The sequence below is a fragment of the Saccopteryx bilineata genome, chromosome 6 (assembly GCF_036850765.1).
Source record: "Saccopteryx bilineata isolate mSacBil1 chromosome 6, mSacBil1_pri_phased_curated, whole genome shotgun sequence".
Taxonomy (NCBI): domain Eukaryota; kingdom Metazoa; phylum Chordata; class Mammalia; order Chiroptera; family Emballonuridae; genus Saccopteryx; species Saccopteryx bilineata.
This window is the reverse complement of record NC_089495.1, coordinates 122,684,848-122,708,259: the sequence shown is the minus strand read 5'-3', so window position 1 is coordinate 122,708,259 and position 23,412 is coordinate 122,684,848. Positions and strand designations below refer to the sequence as shown.

The window sequence follows — 23,412 nt, the reverse complement described above, 5'->3', positions numbered from 1 at the left end:
TTTATTCATTTTTAGAGGTGAGAGAGAAAGACAGAGAGGGAGAGAGAGACAGGGGGAGAAGCTGGAAGCATCAACTCCCATATGTGCCTTGACCAAGCAAGCCCAGGGTTTCAAACTGGCGACCTCAGCATTTCCAGGTCGACGCTTTATCCACTACACCACCACAAGTCAGGCAAATGTACACTTTTGACAGGAGAGAAGATGCGGATGGATAGAGACCTAAATTGATATGGGGGAGGATCCCTGGTGTCCCCGATTTATTCTGGCAAGGGCACAGCTGTGACAGGAAAAACATTGAGAGACTGGGGTGTTGTTGTTATTTTGTTTTTTGGGTTTTTTTATAAATAAATTTTTATTTTAATGGGGTGACATCAATAAATCAGGGTACATATATTCAAAGAAAACATTTCCAGGTTATCTTGTCATTCAGTTCTGCTGCATACCCATCACCAAAAGAGAGATCGTCCTCCATCACCCTCTATCCAGTTTTTTTGTGTACCCCTTCCCCTCCCCTTCCCCCTCTCCCTCCTGGGGTGTTGTTAATGTCTGTTCTGCACTCTGACTGTATTTAAGTCCTGCAGATGGGCTGCTAGAATTAGAAATGAGTAAGTGTAGCCATGTAGTTAAGGACTATCAACCATGACGAAAGAGAGAGAGACAGAGAGAGGGACAGATAGAAATAGACAGGAAGGGAGAGAGATGAGAAGCATCAATTCTTCATTGTGGCACCTTAGTTAGTTGTTCATTGATTGCTTTCTCATATGTGCCTTGATGGGGGGGGGGGGCTCCAGCAAAGTGCGTGACCCCTTGCTCAAGCCAGTGACTTTTGGGCTCAAGCCAGCAACCGTAGGATCATGTCTGTGATCCCGCATTCAAGTTGACGAGCCCATGCTCAAGCCGGGGACCTTAGGGTTTACAACCTGGGTCCTCAGTGCCCCAGGCTGATGCTTTAATCCACTGTGCCACTGAGTGGTCAGGCGAATGTAGAATATCATTCTTATGACAGTCCTATTATGTAGTTACTGTTTTTACATTAGGGAGAATGAGAAAATTGACAGGTTAAGGTTAAGAACTAGCCCAAAGCATGTGGCAGTTAAGTGAGCAAGGATTAAACTCAGGTCTGTCTGGCCCTAGAGCCTGTCCTTTCAACCATTTGACCTTCAGTATTTCTTGCATGCAAAGGGAAGACATATTAGAGGGTGGTCGGAGGATGTTTTATGACTGGGAAATATCCCAGGCATTGCAGATCCCGAGAGCCAATTATACTCCTCTTCGTGCTTCTCCCCTTTCTGCCCTCAGGACCAAGTAGACCACTTGCTGGCCCTAAAGGTACGAGTGAGTTCCTTGAACTCGAAGCTCTCAGCAGAGGAGAAGAAGGAGCTGCTCTCTGACCTGGAGAAAGAAAAGCCATGGACCAAACTTCTGTACATCACGCCAGAGATGGTGGCCTCAGCCTCCTTCCAGCCCACCCTGAACTCCCTGGTGTCCCGCCACTTGGTCTCTTACCTGGTGGTGGATGAAGCTCATTGTGTTTCCCAGTGGGGACATGACTTCCGTCCTGACTACTTGCGTCTGGGTGCTCTGCACTCCCGCCTGGCACATGCCCCGTGTGTGGCTCTCACCGCCACAGCCACCCCACAGGTACAGGAGGATGTGTTTGCTGCTCTGCACCTGAAACAACCGGTTGCTGCCTTCAAGACTCCCTGCTTCCGGGCCAACCTCTTCTATGATGTGCAGTTCAAGGAACTGCTTTCTGATCCCTATGAGAACCTCAGGGACTTCTGTCATAAGGCTCTTGGACAGAAGGCTGATAAAGGGGTGAGGGCACTAATGTGGGGAGGCCATGCTGCATGTGGAGCAATAAGGTTCTGTTTATAGCACAGATATGGGTATTGGTTTTCTAAGACCTTTGCTTTTTCTGGCTTCCTTAGCCAGGACTAGCTGTAGCTGCTTAAAGCACAGAGAGACAGAGAGTTGTCCCTTTGGCTTCTTGACATTGTTCTCCTTACTGGGGTTTCCTTGTTGTAGAATCTTTCTTTGGGAGGCAAGCAGTCAGCCTCTGACTGTAGCCTTTGTAGACCTATTCAAGATTTTAGGGGAGGAGGCAGAGGAGTTAGATTAGTTGGGCTTTGGGCTACTTTGGTCCTTTTTTGTTAGAAAGTGGCAGAGCGCCTGACCAGGTGGTGGCGCAGTGGATAGAGCGTCGGACTGGGATGCGGAAGGACCCAGGTTCGAGACCCCGAGGTGGCCAGCTTGAGCGCGGGCTCATATGGCTTGAGCAAAGAGCTCACCAGCTTGGACCCAAGGTCGCTGGCTCCAGCAGGGGGTTACTCGGTCTGCTGAAGGCCCGCGGTCAAGGCACATGTGAGAAAGCAATCAATGAACAACTAAGAAGTTGCAACGCGCAACGAGAAACTGATGATTGATGCTTCTCATCTCTCTCCGTTCCTGTCTGTCTGTCCCTGTCTATCTCTGCCTCTGTAAAAATAAATAAATAAATAGAAAGTGGCAGAGCCCTGCTTGGTGGCCTGCCTCCGAAGAGACTTTGAGGCTGATGAGAGACAGAGGATAGAGCTTCTTTGAAAGGAGATTGATTGTTTTTCCCACTGCTTATTTCCCTCCTGTTGTTCCTATTTGCCCATTTAGTTGTCCGGCTGCGGCATTGTCTACTGCAGGACCAGAGAGGCCTGTGAACAGCTGGCAATAGAGCTCAGTTACAGGGGGTTGAATGCCAAGGCCTACCACGCAGGTAAGGGCCACCCAGGCCATGAGGTCCTCTTCAGTCCCAGAGGTTACTTAGCAAGTCTCTAGTTCTTAAAAATCCTGGAAAATCGGGTGGTCTGAATCTTTTTTAGATACCCAAAGTGATTCATTTGAATCCACAGAAAGGAGTCTAGACATGAATGAGGTCTAAAATGAGACTTGTGACTCCTGAATTTTTTTTTGCCCTATGTCCCACCCAACAGCAAGTAGTGAGCTTTTTTGTTGTTTGTTTTTTAAGATTTCTTGGTTTTAAGAGAGAGAAAGAAAGAGAGAAGGGAGGGAGGAGCAGGAAGCATCAACTCACAATAGTTTCTCATATTTGCCCTTGACCTGGCAAGCCCAGGGCTGTTGACCTGAACCTCAGCGTTTCAGGTTGACACCTTTATCCACTGCGCCACCACAGGTCAGGAATAGTGATAAGTTTTTATAAGCCCAAGTATTGGTGTTGTGGAAAGAGCACACACTTTGTAGGCCAGTGGATTTGGATTTCAGTCTTGGCTCTAACATTCGTTGAGTGCTCTATGCCATACATAGGCAAGGGTCTTTATTAGCTCAGGCTCAGAGAGGTTAAGTGCCTGGCTCAAGGTCACAGAACTGGTAACTGATGGATTGAGGGTATGTGTACAGTGCCCAGCATAGGGTCAAACCCAAGATAGACCCCCAAGGGAAACCCAAGGGAAATGTGAGTTCCCTTCCCCACCTTTCCCTCCTTTATAGGGCTGAAGGCTTCTGAAAGAACACTGGTGCAGAATGAGTGGATGGAGGAGAAGGTCCCTGTAATTGTTGCAACCATTAGTTTTGGGATGGGAGTGGACAAAGCCAACGTCAGGTAAGCTCATTTCTTGTCTCACCTTCCTGATCAGGGCCTTGCTGGGTGGGGGTGGGCTGCCCGGTGCTCTGCCAGGAGGACTGGCTCCATGTGCTCCTTCTGGGGTTAGTGGGGAAGGAAGCCCCAGGAGAGGGTCCCTAGTACACAGCCCACATGTTGACAGTTTCTGTGCAGCCTGCTCCTTGTGACTGCACAGCATAGTTCTTCTGTCCCCCAGGAAATGGGGTAGCGTGTACATCATCAGGCTCATTCATGAACTCAGCCCTGTTCACTCACATCTTACAGGTGGACCCTGTGAGGGATGGGATGAACTATCTTATCCTTCCCCCTATGGGAAGTCAAAGGCAAAGAGCTTGTTCCTATCCCATATTACTGCTGACTGACGCCTGGAGGAGATGGGTGCGTCCCAGCCTCCTAGGCCCAGGCTGGCAGCTGTTGGAAGTTTTTTACCTCTAGCAATGCCTGACCTTCCAGAGACATTTTGGGCTACAGCCTGAAGCCTTAGTTCTGATTAATACCAACAATAATACCTTGTAAGATTTACGGAGCCCTTTTACATGCATGGTCTTATTAATACTCATAGTGACCCTGAGTTGGTCATGGTAGGAATTGGTCTGTGTACTACACTTGAGAGAACATGGGTTTTGTTTATTTTTATTTTTTAAATTTTTATTGAATGTATTGGTGGAGGTTTCAAGTATATTGTTGTGTAGTAAACCATCTGTATATATATTTTGTGTTCACCACCCAAAGTCAAGTCTCCTTCCAAACAAGGACTTTGGAATCAGAGTTTGGATGATGGGTTGGCTGTTTTGTTAGGGGCCAACTTTGAAGTCAGACACTCCTAGGCTCAAATCCTAGCTCTGCTGTCCCCTTGTTGTGTCCCCTTGTACAATTTACCTCTCTGAATCTCAAGTTCATTTTCTTTAAAAGGGGGCTACTTCATGTGATGGTGACTGGAACAATTAAGTGAGACAAATATATACACTGGCTTATAGTACGTATTTAATAAATGTTATCCCTTTCCCTCTTTGAAGAGATTATAAAGGACTTTCTCAAGGCTCTGTAGCTCATAAGTGGTCTAATCTTACTTATTTCTGCAGCTCGTAAGTGGCCTAATCTTATTTATTTGAGTCCATTATTTTTTTCCACTGGACCTCTGAGTTAGTTTGTTTCTCTTGGAATGTCCCCCTTTACTGCTATGGCCTCTGAACTGGTCTATTCCATGCAGGGAGGCCTGTTGGCAGACTGCAGGTGTCCTAATCATACTTCTCCCTGGGGTCCTCTCTGTGCCTCTTCCTGCTCATCTACCCACTCCTTGTCACTATGGAGAGCCCTGCTCCACTCACTCAGAATCACTCTTCCCCTCAGGTCTTCTGTCCCATCTCATGCTGCTTGTCCCTTTGGTCCTATAGGTTTGTTGTCCACTGGAATATTGCCAAGTCTATGGCTGGCTACTACCAAGAGTCTGGCCGTGCGGGCAGGGACGGGAAGCGTTCCTGGTGCCGTCTCTATTACTCTAGGAACGACCGGGACCAAGTCAGGTTCCTGATCAGGAAGGAGGTAGAAAAGCTCCGGGTAAGTCCCAGGCAATAGTAATTCTTTCTGTCTGAACCCCCCACTCTCCAGTTTCACACAGCTTATTGGAGATTCTGCAAGCTAGCGGGGGTGCTTCTGGGGCTAGATCAGGGGTAGTCAACCTTTTTTTTTTTTTTTTTTTGTCAACGTTTTTATACCTACCGCCCACTTTTGTATCTCTGTTAGTAGTAAAATTTTCTAACTGCCCACCGGTTCCCCAGTAATGGTAATGGTGATTTATAAAGTAGGGAAGTAACTTTATTTTTTTAAAAAATATTTTTCATTTTTTTACAGAGACAGAGCGAGATGGATAGATAGGGACAGACAGACAGGAAAGGAGAAAGATGAGAAGCATCAATCATCAGTTTTTTCATTGTGACACCTTAGTTGTTCATTGATTGCTTTCTCATATGTGCCTTGACTGCGGGCCTTCAGCAGACCAAGTAACCCCTTGCTCGAGCCAGTGACCTTGAGTCCAAGCTGGTGAGCTTTGCTCACACCAGATGAGCCCGCGCCCAAGCTGGCGACCTTGGGGTATCGAACCTGGGTCCTCCGCATCCCAGTCCGACGCTCTATCCACTGCGCCACCACCTGGTCAGGTGAAAGTAACTTTACTTTATAAAATTTAATTTTTAATTAATTAATTTTTTTTACAGAGACAGAGAGAAGAATAGACAAGGACAGACAGAAATGGAGAGATGAGAAGCATCGATCATTAGTTTTTCGTTGAATGTTGCAACACCTTAGTTCATTGATTGCGTTCTCATATGTGCCTTGACCGTGGGCCTCCAGTAGACTGAGTAACCCCTTGCTCAAGCCAGCAACCTTGGGTCCAAGCTGGAGAGCTTTTGCTCAAACCAGATGAACCCGTGCTCAAGCTGGTGACCTCGGAGTCTCGAACCAGGGTCTTCCGCATCCCAGTCCTATGCTCTATCCACTGCACCACTGCCTGGTCAGGCACTTTATAAAATTTATAAAGCAGAGTTACAGCAAGCTAAAGCATATAATAATGGCCTTGGCTGGTTGGCTCAGCGGTGGAGCGTCAGCCTGGCGTGCGGGGGACCCGGGTTCGATTCCCGGCCAGGGCACATGGGAGAAGCACCCATTTGCTTCTCCACCCCCCCCCTTCCTCTCTGTCTCTCTCTTCCCCTCCCGCAGCCAAGGCTCCATTGGAGCAAAGATGACCTGGGCGCTGGGGATTGCTCCTTTGCCTCTGTCCCAGGCACTAGAGTGGCTCTGGTCATGGCAAAGCGACCCCCTGGAGGGGCAGAGCATCGCCCGCTGGTAGGCAGAGCGTCGCTTCTGGTGGGCATGCCGGGTGGATCCCAGTTGGGCACATGCAGGAGTCTGTCTGACTGTCTCTCCCCATTTCCAGCTTCAGAAAAATACAAAAAAAAAAAAAAAGATATAATAGTAATTACTTACCAAGTAGTTTATGTCAGATTTCGCTAAGTTTGGCAGAATAAATCTTTATAAAACAACTTATTATAGTTAAATCTATCTTTTTATTTATACTTTGGTTGCCCCGCTACCGCCCACCATGAAAGCTGGAATGCCCACTAGTGGGCGGTAGGGACCAAGTTGACTACCACTGGGCTAGATGGTATAGCAAGGAAGGAATTGTATGTTGGTGTAAGGATTGCAACAAGCTAGGTTAGATTTTATCTTTATATTTAATTTATGCTAGTACAGTCTTTTATATGCATGTTATTTTGCATAGTCAAGATCAACCCTGCCTTGTTTTAATTAGCGTTGTTATATAAGTATTTTCTCACATTGTTAAAAGTTCTTTGTTTTTGTCTTTAAAAAAAAACTTAAAAATGAGACTCAGGGACATGGAAAGAGTGGTAGTTGGGGGGGAGGGAAGGGAGGGGTTGGGGGGAGAGGAGGGGCACAAAGAAAACCAGATAGAAGGTGAAGGAAGACTATATGAGGGGCATGCAACATAATCAAATGTCAAAATAACCTGGAGATGTTTTCTCTGAACCTATGTACCCTGATTGATTAATGTCACCCCATTAAAATTAATTTTAAAAAATTGGTTATAAATTGTTTGTAGAGAGCCTAGAAACAGGCCCATCTATATAAGGGAAATAGGTATATGATAGGTAGCATTATAAATCAATGGGAAAATGCTGTGAACCAATGCGGCTAGTAATTCCAGGTCCTGAGTGGGAATGGCGCAGAATTAAGACAATAGGCTTACAAGGCTCCATTGGAGCAGAGATGGCCCGGGCGCTGAGGATGGCTCCTTGGCCTCTGCCCCCAGGCACTAGAGTGGCTCTGGTCGCGGCAGACCAACGCCCCGGAGGGGCAGAGCATCGCCCCCTGGTGGGCAGAGCGTCGCCCCTGGTGGGCATGCCGGGTGGATCCCGGTCGGGCGCATGTGGGAGTCTGTCTGACTGTCTCTCCCTGTTTCTAGCTTCAGAAAAATACAAAAAAAAAAAAAAAAAAAAAAGAAAGAAAGAAAGAAAATAGGCTTAGCCTGACCTGTGGTGGCACAGTGGATCAAGCGTCGACCTGGAATGCTGAGGTTGCCAGTTCAAAACCCTGGGCTTGCCCAGTCAAGGCACATATGGGAGTTGATGCTTCCTGCTCCTCTCCCCCTTCTCTCTCTCTCTCTCTCTCTCTCTTTTCTAAAATAAATAAGTAAATTAATTAATTAATTAAAAAAAGAAAAAGAAAATAGGCTTAGAGTGAAAGGATGGGGTTGGGAGGCCTCTGCAATGCTGTTGCCTAGAAAAGAGCACACTCCACACTCACTTCCAGCTTTATTTATAGGGCAAAGTAAGGCCATTAGGAAATCAAAGAGATCTCTGATCACATTTCCAAGGCAACCCAAGAATTCTACCAAGTGCAGAAAACCCCCATACATAACATCTTAACTTCACAAGACAAAGGATAAAAGAAACTTGCCTCCAGTCTTTCTGGGGGACATGGGGGGCAGGATGAGTATAAACAATCCAGCACCCTAGCAAAATAGCCTTTAGCAACTTCACAGGACAAGTGAGATAGGGGGTTGGGCAGACTATCAGTTTACTGCCAGTCCCCCACACCTCTGTTCCCCAAAAATCTAAACTGCAAAGACCCTGTTGGCTTTCAGTACCCAACAGAAAAAGGATGAACTTAAATAATTGGTGCTGGAAAAAGATAAAATTAGATTCTGACCTCCCATACCATACAAAGGTGAGTTACTAATGGATTAAAGACCCCAAAAAGCTGTAAAATTGGGGAGAAAATACTTTATGGCCTTGAGGAAGGAAAGTGTATATAAAGACTTTATAAAAGCAAATACCATCGCCTGACCAGGTAGTGATACAGTGGATAGAGCATCAGCCTGGTATTCTGAGGATCCTGGTTCAAAACCCCCCAAGGTCACTGGCTTGAATGTGGGCTCATCCAGCTTGAGTGCGGGGTGGCAGGCCTGAGCGTGGGATTATAAACATGACTTCATGCTTGCTGGCTTGAGCCCAGAGGTTGCTGGCTTGAGGCCAAAGTCCTTGACTTGAGCAAGGGGTCACTGGCTCAGCTGGACCTCCCCCCACCCATCAAGGCACACATGAGAAAGCAATCAATGAATAACTAAGGTGCCACAACTATGAGTTGATCTTATCTCAGAAAAGGTATGCATAGCCAAAGGTATGAATCTCAGAAAAGGACACCAGAATGTCTAATAAATGTATGAAGAGATGCTCAACATCACTTAGTAATCAGAGAAATGCAAATTAGCTTACAAGCTATTGTTTTATACCCATCAGATTGGCAAAATGTAAAGCATCTTTATAATCACTTGTGAGAATGTGGGAAAGGGTAACTCACATTGTTGTCAGGAGTGTAAACTCACACAACTTCTTTGGAGAGAGACAAGGTGATCTGCTGGTGCTTGGTGACTCAGTAATTCCCCTTCTACACAGACAAATTGTCATGTGTACAAGGATGTCCAGGGATGTTTGCATAACACTGTAATAGTGAAATCAAATGCTTCCTCTGTAAAGTGTTGGGTAAGTAATCAGGGGGTTAGTTACACAGTGGAATGGTCTAGAACAGTTAAAAATGACCCAGTAAGTCTACATAAATCAACAGGGATAAATTCCCCAAAGCATAATGTGTAAAGTTGCAAAAGGATACATGTAGACTTTTCCTAAATTAAAAAGATTAAATACAAGTAGTTATTTCTGATTCCCACCAAAATGACAATATAGAGACAAAAAATTAAATAAACTTGAAGGGACAAGGAGAACAGGAGAGAAGATACCAGAAGGTCAATGAATGTGCCTACAAAATCCCAGAATCCATTAGAATTTATAAGAAAACCTGGCAGGGTGGCTGACTGTAAGGGAAATGTTTTTAAAAGCAGTAGCTTTTCTCTGCATTACCATAAATACCTAGGAGTGGAAATGAAAAGTATTTAATTTGCAAGAAAAGACATATTAAATACCTAGAAGTAAGTGTTAGAGGCTATTATTAGCAAGACACTTTTTTGAAAGCTCCTTGGTTGATTTTGATATACAGCCAGGGGTGAGAGCCACCGATTTATAATAGATGAAGAAAATGAAAATCCCGTTGAAAACAAACAAGCTCTGAACAGGTACAAAACTGAGTGGAAAGATATAAAACATAAAACATTTCTTCTCAAAGTTAACATAAATATTTTGTGAAGTTCCAGTTGAAATCCCAAAAGACTTTTTTTGTGTGTGTGTGATGGAGACAGAGTCAGAGAGAGGAACAGATAGGGACAGACAGACAGGAAGGAGAGAGATGAGAAGCATCAATTCTTCATTGTGGCACCTTAGTTCATTGATTGCTTTCTCATATGTGCCTTGACGGGGAGGCTACAGCAGACCAAGTGACCCTTGCTCAAACCAGCGACCTTGGGCTCAAGCTGGTGAACTTGCTCAAACCTTAAGAGCCCATGCTCAAGCCAGCGACCTCGGGGTCTTGAACCTGGGTCTTCTGCATCCCAGTCCGATGCTCTATCCACTGCGCCACCGCTTGGTCAGGTCCAAAAGACTTTTATGGGGAAGCAGACTCCTAGAATTTACATGCAGGAATAGGTGCCCAAGAAAAGCCAGAAAAAGTATGAAAAAGAAGAATGGTAAAGGGGCATGCTTCACCCAGTATCAGAATATGCTGGCGTCCACTATAATCAATACAGTAGCAATCAGTGGGACAAAAGAGAGAAATAGGTCCCAGAGTATGTGAGAATTTAATATTTGATGAAGCTCATAGTTTAGTTTAATGGAAAAAGAGTCGATCATCAAACAGGCAGTGCTGACACAACAGGCTGTTCTTCTGGAATAAAATAAAAGTGCCTCACTTAACATCTAATTTAAAAGCAGATTAAGCGAAGACAAGATGGAGATGGAGTAGGCGGATGTACCAACTCCCACCTCCTAGAACCAAAGTGGATTACAAACTAATTTTAAGAACTATCATCTGGAAAAACCAACTTTGAACTAAACTAAGAGGACTTTTCAACCAAGGAACACTGAAGAAGCCACACCAAGACTGGTAGGAAAAGCAGAAACATAGAGAGGGCTGCCCAGCTCCCCGGAGTGAACGGCAATCGGGAGAGACTTGCGTGGCAGGAAGTGAGTTTAGCAGAGAGGGGAGGGTCCTGAATCCCAGGAACAAAGCCCCAGCCTGCAGCCCCAGAGCCTAGGAGAGGAGTACAGACAGTATTTAGCTGGAAACAAGACAGGATACTGTTTGTGAGAAAGAGACTGATTTCTCAGACCCAGGATTCTTTTTAAAGGGACTGTGCAGAAAACCTCTCTCACAACCACTCACCCAGGGCTCCGGGGGTCAGGGAGAGAGGAGAGGACCGGAGTAACAGGAAGAGAGTGTAATCTAGGAGGCACAGGGAGAAACATTTTGGGAGACAGCCACCCTAACCCCTGGGACAAGCCACTTCCCAAATCTGAAGTGAATATTTCCCCTGGAAACAGCAATACCAGCAAAGGGAAGCAGGATACCAGCCAAACAAGCTCTCCCATAGCACTCAGAGCAGAGTTGCTTAGAATGAGGGAGCTTTCGGGACTATAGTAATGAGTCTTAGGGTCTGAGCTGCAGCACACCCACCCACATGGCTCCCGCGAGGGCGGCTGGCAGCAGGATGCGGAAGCGCAGTTCTTTCAGCAAGGGAAGAAGCTGGGTGGCCATTACTGGGCCCAGGTGTGAGCTCAGTCTTGCCCGGCTGGGGAGGAGGGGGTGTGCAAAAGTGGTCAAGCCCCACTGCGGGCCACCTGTAATCCAGCCTGTAGGGGAAGGGCGGAAACCCCGAAAGGGGTGGAGACCGGCCCTTGAGCAAGGGTGCAGGAGCACAGCCTTGCCCCACCTGCGGAACTGAGGCTTGTGGCCTGACTTGGGAGCCAGCTCCTCCTGCAGGGGTGCAGCCAAAAACCCAGAACAGGCAGAGTAAGGTTACTGAGCGTAGGCATGAAGTCCCACCTGGCTTGTGGAGCCAAGGCTTCCAGCCGTCCCACGATCCTGCAAGGGCGAGGTGGAAGCCCGGAAATAGATGGAGACCTGCAGCTGAGCAAAGGTGCTCACCACTGCCCTCACGGCCGAGCATAACGCCACCCACAGGGGCGGGTGAAGGCCAAGGCCACCAAAGCTTGTACACTCAAGCACATGATCACAGCCACTCCTGTGAAGGAGAGATGGAAACCACAGCAACAGCCCCAGTGGGCAGGCACCAGCAACGCCCATACCGAAATGCTCTAGGCAGCAACAGCAGAGGGGGTGGTGGCCCTGCAGACAGACCATACCTAGGGAACAGAGGCCACACCCAGTGGACTGCAATGGCCAAGACCTTCTTTTACTCAGAGAAGATGAGAAGGCAGAGGAATCCAACACAAATGAATCAAGAGAAATCCCCAGAAAAGGACCTGAATGAATCAGATATAACCAAATTACCAGATGCAGAGTTTAAAATAACTATTGTTAGGATGCTCAAAGATATTAGAACAACAATAGATGGTCATTACGAACACCTAAATAAAGAGATAGCAAATATAAAAAAGGACATTGAAATAATAAAAAAGTATGAGTCAGAAATGACAAATACAATATCAGAAATGAAGAACACAATGGAAGGAATTAAAAGCAGGATGGATGAAGCTGAGAATCGAATCAGCGAGTTAGAGGACATGATAAAGGCACGGAAGCAGAGCAGAAAAAAGAAAAGAGACTCAAAAAGTCTGAGGAAACTCTAAGAGAGCTCTGTGACAACATGAAGAGAAATAACATCCGTATCATAAAGGTTCCTGAAGAAAAGAAAGAACAAGGGATAGAGACTTTGTTCAAGCATATCATAGCTGAAAACTTCCCTCAATTAAGGCAGGAAAACATGTCAAATGTTCAGGAAGCACAGAGAACTCCATTAAAGAGAAACCCAAAGAAATCAACACCAAGACACGTCCTAATTAAAATACCAAAACTAAGTGATAAAGAGAAAATATTAAAAGCTGCTAGAGAGGCCCTAGCCAGTTGGCTCAGTGGTAGAGTGTTGGCCTGGCGTGCTGAAGTCCCAGGTTTGATTCCCGGCCAGGGCACACAGGAGAGGCGCCCATCTGCTTCTCCACCCCTCCCCTCTCCTTCCTCTCTCTCTTCCCCTCCCGCAGCCGAGGCTCCATTGGAGCAAAGATGGCCCGGGCGCTGCGGACGGCTCCTTGGCCTCTGCCCCAGGTGCTAGAGTGGCTCTAGTCGTGACAGAGCAACGCCCCAGATGGGCAGAGCATTGCCCCCTGGTGGGCGTACCGGGTGGATCCCGGTCAGGCGCATGCAGGAGTCTGTCTGACTGCCTCCCCGTTTCCAGCTTCAGAAAAATACAAAAAAAAAAAAAAAAAAAACTGCTAGAGAAAAAAAGACTATCACCTACAAAGGAGCCCCCATAAGGATGACTTCCGACTTTTCAACAGAAACACTTGACGCCAGAAAGGAATGGCAAGAAATATTCAAAGTAATGCAGAATAAGAGCCTACAACCAAGATCACTTTATCCAGCAAGGCTATCATTTAAAGTTGAAGGAGAAATAAAAAGCTTTCCAGACAAAAAAAAAAACTCAAGGAATTCACTACAACCAAACCAAGGTTGCAAGAAATGCTAAGGGGCCTGTTGTAAACAGATCAAAGGAGAAAAAGAATATAGCAAAAGAGGAATATAATTTTAAAGAATAAAATGGCAATAAACAATTACATATCAATAATAACCTTAAATGTAAATGGATTAAATGATCCGATTAAAAGATATTGGGTAGCTGCGTGGATAAGAAAACAGGACCCATACATATGCTGTCTACAAGAGACACACCTTAAAACAAAAGATGCACATAGACTGAAGATAAAAGGATTGAAAAAAATATTTCATGCAAATGGAAATGAAAAAAAAGCTGTGGTAGCAATACTTATATCAGACAAAATTGACTTCAAAACAAAGACTATAGTAAGAGATAAAGAAGGTCACTACATAATGATAAAGGGAGCGATCCAACAGGAAGATATAACCATTATAAATATCTATGCACCTAATATAGGAGCACCTAAATATATAAAGCAGATTTTGATGGATTTAAAGGGCAAGATCAACAGCAATATTATAATAATAAGGGATTTCAATACCCCACTAACATCACTAGATAGATCCTCAAGAAAGAAAATTAACAAAGGAACAGCAGACTTAAAGGACATACTAGAACAAGTTGATGTAATAAATATCTTCAGAACCTTTCACCCCAAAGCAGCAGAATATACATTCTTTTCTAGTGCTTATGGTACATTCTCTAGAATAGACCACATGTTAGGGCACAAAAGCGGTCTCAACAAATTTAAGAAGATTGAAATCATATCGAGCACTTTCTCTGATCACAATAGCATGAAACTAGAAATCAACCACAACAGAAAAATTGAAAAATACTCAAACACTTGGAAACTAAATAGCACATTATTAAATAACGAATGGGTAAACAATGAGATCAAAGAAGAAATTTAAAAATTCCTAGAAACGAACAATAATGAGCATACATCAACTCAAAATTTATGGGACACAGCAAAAGCAGTCTTGAGAAGGAAGTTCATAGCATTACAGGCATACCTCAATAAGCTAGAAAAAGCTCAAATAAACAACTTGACCATACATCTAAAAGAACTAGAAAAAGAACAGTAAGTAAATGCCAGAGCTAGTAGAAGGAAGGAAATAATAAAGATCAGAGCAGAAATAAATGACATAGAGGCTAAAGAAACAATACAAAGGATCAAAGAAACCAGGAGCTGGTTCTTTGAAAAGGTAAACAAGGTCAATGAACCTTTAACCAGACTCACCAAGAAAAAAAGAGAGAGGACTCAAATAAAATTAGGAACAAGAGTGGAGAAATAACAACTGACACAACAGAAATACAAAATATTGTAAGAAAATACTATGAAGAACTGCACACCAAAAAACTAGACAACCTAGATGAAATGGACAAATTCCTTGAAACATATAATCTTCTGTCTGACCTGTGGTGGCACAGTGGATAACGCGTTGACCTGGAAATGCTGAGGTAACCGGTTTGAAACCCTGGGCTTGCCTGGTCAAGGCACATATGGGAGTTGATGCTTCCAGCTCCTCCCCCCTTCTCTCTCTCTGTGTGTCTCTCTCTCTCCTCTCTAAAAATGAATAAAGAAAAAAAGAAAAATAAGTGAAACATATAATCTTCCAAAAATTAATCTGGAAGAATCAGAAAACCTAAACAGACCAATTATAACAAATAAGATTGAAACAGTTATCAAAAAACTCCCAAAAAAGAAAAGTCCTAGGCCTGATGGCTTCACAAGTGAATTCTACCAAGTATTCAAAGAAAAACTAACTCCTATTCTTCTCAAGCTGTTTCAAAAAATTCAAGAGGAAGGAAGACTCCCAAGCTCCTTTTATGAGGTGGGCATAATTCTGATTCCAAAACCAGGCAAAAACAACACAAAGAAATAAAATTATAGGCCAATATCCCTGATGAATTTAGATACTAAAATCCTCAGCAAAATATTAGCAAACCAGATCCAGCAATATATTAAAAAAATCATACACCAGGATCAAGTGGGATTTATTCTTGGGAGGCAAGGCTGGTACAATATTTGCAAATCAATCAATGTGATTCATCACATAAACAAAAGAAAGGAGAAAAACCACATGATCATTTCAATAGATGCAGAAAAAGCATTTGATAAAATCCAGCACCCATTCATGATCAAAACTCTCAGCAAAGTGGGAATACAGGGAACATACCTCAACCTGATAAAGGCCATCTGTGACAAACCCACAGCCAACATCATACTCAATGGGCAAAAATTAAAAGCAATCCCCTTAAGATCAGGAACAAGGCAGGGGTGCCCCTTTTCACCGCTCTTTTTTTTTTTTTTTTTTGTATTTTTCTGAAGCTGGAAATGGGGAGGCAGTCAGACTCCAGCATGCGCCCGACCGGGATCCACTCGGCACGCCCACCAGGGGGCGATGCTCTGCCCATCCGGGGCGTCACTCTGTCGTGACCAGAGCCACTCTAGCGCCTGGGGCAGAGGCCAAGGAGCCATCCCCAGCGCCCGGGCCATCTTTTGCTCCAATGGAGCTTCGGCTGCGGGAGGGGAAGAGAGAGACAGAGAGGAAGGAGAGGGGGAGGGGTGGAGAAGCAGATGGGTGCTTCTCCTGTGTGCCCTGGCCAGAAATCGAAACGGGACTTCTGCATGCCAGGCCGACGCTCTACCACTGAGCCAACCGGCCAGGGCCCCTTTCACCACTCTTATTCAACATAGTTCTGGAAGTCCTAGCCACAGCAGTCAGACAAGAAAAAGAAATAAAAGGCATCCAAATTGGAAAAGAAGAAGTAAAACTATCATTATTTGCAGATGATATGATATTGTATATGGAAAGCCCTAAAGTCTCAGTCAAAAAACTACTAGACCTGATAAATGAATTCAGCAAGGTGGCAGGATATCACCTCAGAAACCAGCGGCATTTTTATACACTAACAATGAACTGTCAGAAAGAGAAATTAAGGAATCAACCCCCTTTACCATTGCAACCAAAAATATAAAGTACCTAGGAATAAATTTAACCAAGGACATTAAAGACTTATACTCGGAAAATTATAAAACATTGATGAAATCAGGGAAGATACGAAGCATATACCGTGTTCATGGTTAGGAAGAATAAACATCATTAAAATGTCTATATTACCCAAAGCAATTTATAAATTCAATGCAATACTGATTAAAATACCAATGGCTTACTTCAAAGATATAGAACACATATTCCAAAAATTTATATGGAACCCAAAGAACATGAATAGCCTCAGCAATCTTGAAAAGGAAGAAGAAAGTGGGAGGTATCACACTTCCGGATATCAAGTTATACTATAAGGCCATTGTGCTCAAAACAACCTGTTACTGGCATAAGAACAGGCATATAGATCAATGGAACAGAACTGAGAATCCAGAAATAAACCCACACCTTTATGGACAACTGATATTTGACAAAGGAGGTAAGAGCATACATTGGAGTAAAGACAGCCTCTTCAACAAATGGTGTTGGGAAAATTGGACAGCTACCTGCAAAAAAATGAAACTAGACCACCAACTTACACCATTCACAAAAATCAACTCAAAATGGATAAAAGACTTAAATGTAAGCTGTGAAACCATAAGCATCTTAGAAGAAAACATAGTCAGTAATCTCTCTGACATTTCTTGCAAGCAATATATTTGCCGATTTGTCTCCATAGGCAAGTGAAATAAAAGACAGGATAAACAAATGGGACTATATCAAACTAAAAAGCTTCTGCACAGCTAAAGACAATAAGAACAGAATAAAAAGACAAACTACACAATGGGAGAATATATTTGACAATGCGTCTGATAAGGGGTTAATAACCAAAATTTATAAAGAACTTGTAAAACTTAATACCAGGAAGACAAACAATCCAATCCAAAAATGTGCAAAAGAAATGAATAGACACTTCTCCAAAGAGGACATACAGGTGGCCAATAGGCATATGAAAAAATGCTCAACATCACTAATCATTAGAGAAATGCAAATTAAAACCACAATGAGATATCACCTCACACCAGTCAGAATGGCGCTCATCAACAAAACAACACAGAATAAGTGCTGGTGAAGATGTGGAGAAAAGGGAATCCTCCTGCATTGCTGGTGGGAATGCAGACTGGTGCAGCCACTGTGGAAAACAGTATGGAAATTCCTCAAAAAATTAAAAATCAAATTGCCTTTTGACCCAGCTATACCACTGTTAGGAATATACTCCAAGAACACCATAGCATTGTTTGAAAAGAAGAAATGCACCCCCGTGTTTATGGCAGCATTGTTCACAATAGCGAAGATCTGGAAACAGCCCAAGTGTCCGTCAGAGGACGAGTGGATTAAAAAGCTTTGGTACGTATATACTATGGAATACTACTCAGCCATAAGAAATGATGACATCGGATCATTTACAACAACATGGATGAACCTTGATAACATTATACTGAGCAAAATAAGTAAATCAGAAAAAACTAAGAACTATATGATTCCATACATAGGTGGGACATAAAAATGAGACTCAGAGCCTGACCAGGTGGTGGCGCAGTGGATAGAGCGTCAGCCTGGGATGCAGAGGACCCAGGTTCGAGACCCCGAGGTCTCCAGCTTGAGCGCGAGCTCATCTGGTTTGAGCAAAGCTCACAAGCTTGGACCCAAGGTCGCTGGCTCAAGCAAGGGGTTACTCGGTCTGCTGAAGGCCCACGGTCAAGGCACATATGAGAAAGCAAGCAATGAACAACTAAGGTGTCACAACGTGCAACGAAAAACTAATGATTGATGCTTCTCATCTCTCCTTTCCTGTCTGTCTGTCCCTGTCTATCCCTCCCTCTGAATCTCTGTCTCTGTAAAAAAAAAAAAAAAGAGAGACTCAGAGGCATGGGCAAGAGTGTGGGGGTTACGGGGTGGGGGGAAGGAGAGGGAGGGGTTTGGGGGAGGGGAGGGGCACAAAGAAAACCAGTTAGAAGGTGACGGAAGACAATTGGACTTTGGGTGATGGGAATGCAGCATAAGCAAATGTCAAAATAACCTAGAGCTGTTTTCTCTGAACATATGTACCCTGATTTAGCAATGTCACCCCATTAAAATTAATCAAAAAAAGAAAAAAGCAGATTAAGACCAGCATGTAAAAAATAAACAATATTTAGGCCCGACCTGTGGTGGTGCAGTGGATAAAGCATTGACCTGGAGCACTGAGGTCGCTGGTTCAAAACCCTGGACTTGCATGGTCAAGGCACATATAGGAGTTGATGCTTCCTGCTCCTCTCCCCTTCTCTCCTCCTCCCTCCAAAGTGAATAAATAAAATCTAAAAAAATAAACAATATTTAGCAAAAAAACAAAAAAATAGTGCAGTGTATAATTTAGGGCTGGTGGAGACACTTCTATCATGAAAATTGGAAATCTGGAAAGCTGTCTTTTTTAAAAAGAGACATTTGAATATATAAAAAAAGTCTTAATTTTCTATATATCCTGAACCTATGAAAAAATTTATATGGCAAAAGATACCATAAATAGAAGAACTGGAAAAATACTTCATACAGAAGGCAAACAAAAGGTTGAAGTTGAGAATTGAGAACTTTCACCCACTGGCAGAAAACAGAGGACATTCAAAGATGTTCACATTCAACAGTGATCAGATAAATGCAAATTAAAGTAAAATGATTGACACACGTGATAGAGAGCCTCAGCACCTATTGCTAGTGGGCATATATAGGAGAGAATACCTGTACTTTGCCAAGAGGAAAAGGGAGTGTTACAGTCTTCTAGCGGGGGAGGGGTAATCTAGCAGTATCAAACTTTAAAATATCCTTTGACCCAGGTATCCTATTTCTAGGACCCAGCCCCATGAAATAAAAGTGCCAGTACATAGTAAGCTCATGTGCTCAAGGGCCTGTGTGGTAGGACAAGGGCCTTCATGAGTACAGAAAATGGGAAACAAGCTATCTAGCAGTAAGGAGTGTACTCACTGTGGGGTAAATGGGCATAGCTGAGGGCCCAGAAAGACTCTTGTTTTTAAAAAACCATATTTATTACTGCTGAACATCATAGATTAGCTATTCTCTCTCTGCTCTGTTGAAATGTCAGTTCCATGAAAGGGGACATTTGTTTCCTATGTGTCTATAATGCCTAGATCAGTGCTGGGAACACAGTAAGTGCATAGTAAATGTTTATTGAATGAATGAATGTGGAGAGAAGGTGAATGCAAGTAGGGATTGGGAATGAAGGGGCCTGTGTGGATCAAGAATGGTGGTTTGCCATGAACTAAGGGAGTATGGTTAACTTGTCTCTTTATATGACATTCAAATTAGACAAAATATTTTGGTAATTGAGCATAAGGTTGTTTTTTTTAAGTGATTCATTTTAGAGAGGAAGGGAGAGGGAAGGAGAGAGAGAAAAAAAAAAAAGAAAGAGAGGCAGGAACACAGATCTGTTCCTATACGTGCCCTGACCGAGAATCAAATTGGCAACCTCTGTGCTTTGGGATGAAGCTCTAACCAACTGAGTTATCCAGCCAGGGCTATGTATAAGGTATTTATTTAAAACTCACTAACAATAAATGACCAAGACTCAGACTGGGCTCACCATTGAGATAAAGAGAGGACCCAGAAGGCTTCCAGAGAGATGATATGTGAATGACTGAGAGTCAGAAGAGCATCAGTTTTCTCCATTGTAATAGAGACAACAATGAACTAAGTGCCTTCAAATTCTAAATAAACCACTTCTAATCTAGAATTTTCTACCCAGCCAAACAATTAAGCATGAAGGTAGGATAAAGACATTTTCAGAAACAGGGTTTTAAAAAACTTCCTCATGTGGAGAAGCTACTAAAGGATGTTCACCATAGAGGCAGTAAACAGAGAGAAGAAGATGGAGGACTGGCCCAGGGGCATATGGAAGGGTAGTCCCTGTGCACCAGTCTAGTTCGAACCAGCAGGACAGAAGGTTTCAGGAAAAAGTTTCCAAAGTTAAAAATGGGACCTGTCATCTTTGGCTCCTATTGAAACGAGTATTTTATGATGTCAGAAACAAGTATTTTATGATGTGGGGGTGAATTAGTAATACACTGAAGTCTAAATAAATGAAAAAACAAGGTGCAGCAGTTAATTTCAGAAAAAACAAAGTTGTAGAAGAAAGGATATGTGATCGTGGGAAATGTAAAAATGTAATCTCATGGTTTAGCTTTGAATAATATTGACATAGTCACAGTAAGTCTTGAAAATTATGACTTAACAAGAAACTGTGGTATGAACACATTGGGAACGTGGGGTAGAGGAGGGATGTGTATCTGTGTGTGTTTGGGAGGGGAGGGTGATTCATCTTCCAGAAGCAGAAAGTCAGTTATGTCTCAGATATCAGTGTCTTTGTGTCTTCTTTACTTCTCTGTATTTAAAAAATTTTGTTTTTTTAAAAGACTTTATTCATTTTAAAGAGGAGAAAGAGAGAGAGAGAGAGAGAAGGGAGGAGCAGGAAGCATCAACTCCCATATGTGCCTTGACCAGGCAAGCCCAAGGTTTTGAACCAGCAACCTCAGTGTTCCAGGTTGATGCTTTATCCACTGCGCCACCACAGGTCAGGCCAAATTTAACAGTTTTTAAAAGAACGTTTGAGAAATAGACACATCATTCAAAAAGGCAGCACAGACCCTGGCCGGTTGGCTCAGTAGTAGAGCGTCGGCCTGGCATGCGGGGGACCCGGGTTTGATTCCCAGCCAGGGCACATAGGAGAAGCGCCCATTTGCTTCTCCACCCCCCCCCTTCCTCTCTGTTTCTCTCTTCCCCTCCCGCAGCCAAGGCTCCATTGGAGCAAAAGATGGCCCGGGCGCTGGGGATGGCTCCTTGGCCTCTGCCCCAGGCGCTAGAGTAGCTCTGGTCGCGGCAGAGCGAGGCCCCAGAGGGGCAGAGCACTGCCCCCTGGTGGGCAGAGCATCGCCCCTGGTGGGCGTGCCCGGTGAATCCCGGTCGGGCGCATGCGAGAGTCTGTCTGACTGTCTCTCCCCGTTTCCAGCTTCAGGAAAATACAAAAAGGCAGCACATAATCCCAACACTCAGAAGTGATCCCTGTTAGCTTTTTTTTTTTTTTTTTACAGAGACAGAGTCAGAGAGAGGGATAGACAGGGATAGACAGACAGGAATGGAGAGAGATGAGAAGCATCAATCATTAGTCTTTCATTCCCCATTGCGACACCTTAGTTGTTCATTGATTGCTTTCTCATATGTGCCTTGACCGTGGGCCTTCAGCAGACCGAGTAACCCCTTGCTAGAGTCAGCGACCTTGGGTCCAAGCTGGTGAGCTTTTGCTCAAACCAGATGAGCCCGCGCTCAAGCTGGCGACCTTGGGGTCTCGAACCTGGGTCCTCGGCATCCCAGTCCAATGCTCTATCTGCTGTGCCACCGCCCGGTCAGGCTGTTAGCATTTAATATACAGTGTAGCTCTCTGCACACAGAGGTGTATGTGTTCCAGTGTACCTAAGTAGGCACCATCATGCCTGTATTTACTATTAAATTCGATCACATTATATACAGTGGTTTCCAGATGCCAGTTTGTGGGCCCTCTGCATGAAAATCACATGAGCAGCTTTTAAAAAATAACTAAACACTCCAGTTCCAGAGAGTTTGCTTCAGTAGTCTGGGAGTGGGCGTCAGGTCATTCTTTTAAAGTTACCCAGGTGACTCTGACACATGGTTAGGTTTAGGGACACTGTTTTGTAAGTGGCTTTCTTACTGTCATTTGATACTTTTCTCATTTTTTTTAGGCTACAAGGTAGTCCAACTTTGTAAGATCTTTGCTAAATGGTCTTTTTTAAAAATTGAATTTATTGGGGTGACATTAATAAAATAATATAGGTTTCAGATGTACAATTCTATAATATATTATCTGTATATTGTATTGTGTTCACCACCCAAGTCAAGACTGTTTCCATCACCGTTAATCCCCCCTTTACCCTCTTCTTCCTCTCCCATTCCCCTCCCTCTGGTAGTCACCATATGAATGGTCCGTTTCTTGTTTCCAGGAAAAGAGAGGGAACAAAACGTCTGATAAAGCTGCTGTCTTTGCCTTTGATGCCTTGGTGACCTTCTGTGAAGAATTGGGGTGAGTGACTTATTCTTGTGTTTTCAGATCAGAGTGTTAGATCTTTTCTTTTTCCAGCAGCCACTAGTTAACCAGCTAATGTGGGGCAACGCTCAGGCCACCAGGGGACCCCTGTCTGTTCATGGCCACTGCATGGAGTGTTTCCTGTCAGGCAGCCTGGAGGTCTGTACCCTTTCACTCTTTTGTGGAAGGCCCCAGAAACTCTGACAGTGTGAGGACTCATTAAGTATTTTGAGTGATCATCCATCCACCCTATTTCACCCCCTTCTAAAATGGATGGCTCCATGAGTGACACGGTCCTGAGTCATGTGACGAGTTCTGAGCCATTGGCATTGTGGTCATCACATGCCACTGAGCTGCACCACTGGCTTCACTTGGGTCATAGTCACTCTTATTCTGGACCCGAACAGAGGCATGTGACCCAACTTATCTCTTTGCGGGGATGTGTCAGGTGCTTGGAGAGAAGTCAGCTTTTCTAACATAACGCCAGCCTGCCGACTTGGAACTCACTTGTCTATTTTATCTGCATCTACTGGGTGGGGGCCATTAAGGAGCCTGAAGCCACAGTGACAGGCAGATGTGGCACTTGGGTTCTGAGCATGAGCAGCTGTATGTGCACTATGTGAGGGACATCTAGAAGGGGTCTGGACAAGCTGGGAACATTTTGCATTGGTGTAGCCCTTTGGTCTAAAAAGCTCTTGGATTCCTCTGCTCTCATTGGGCCGATCTCATTGGACAACCCTGTGAGGTAGATGCAGTGGAAGTGATTGCTTCAGACTTAGAGATGAACAGACTGAGGTCCAGCGAGGTCACAGTTACAGAGTTCATAGTAGACAGATGGCACTAATCCCAGATCTGCCGATTTTCAGTGTGTATTTTCATACATGTGCTGTCCTGGGATTTTGCATGATTATATTCTTAAAGCATGAAGCTGATTACCGGTGTAAGGTAATCTTTGGAGGCCTCCTCTGGAAACCAGAGAGCCTCTTATTTGAGCCATGTTTTGATTCCCAGCCCTCCCACCCCCTCTTGTTTACCAATGAGTAGGTGGCTCCTGGCCTGAAGCTCTTTCCTTCTCTAAGTTGTCATC

General features: G+C 44.2%; 1 protein-coding gene across 8 annotated transcripts in view; it reads left to right on the top strand.

Annotated features, from left to right (window-relative positions):
• RECQL5 (RecQ like helicase 5) overlaps positions 1-23,412 on the top strand; it is a 49,271-nt gene that overhangs the window by 2,371 nt on the left and 23,488 nt on the right. For 7 of the 8 annotated variants that reach the window (XM_066235695.1, XM_066235691.1, XM_066235690.1 and 4 more), the window contains 5 exons: positions 1,300-1,818; positions 2,647-2,749; positions 3,481-3,592; positions 5,008-5,170; positions 22,243-22,322. In XM_066235695.1, coding sequence (XP_066091792.1) covers positions 1,300-1,818; positions 2,647-2,749; positions 3,481-3,592; positions 5,008-5,170; positions 22,243-22,322 — 977 coding nt within the window. The remainder of the gene's footprint in view (positions 1-1,299; positions 1,819-2,646; positions 2,750-3,480; positions 3,593-5,007; positions 5,171-22,242; positions 22,323-23,412) is intronic. The other variant, XM_066235696.1, reaches the window with a different exon arrangement.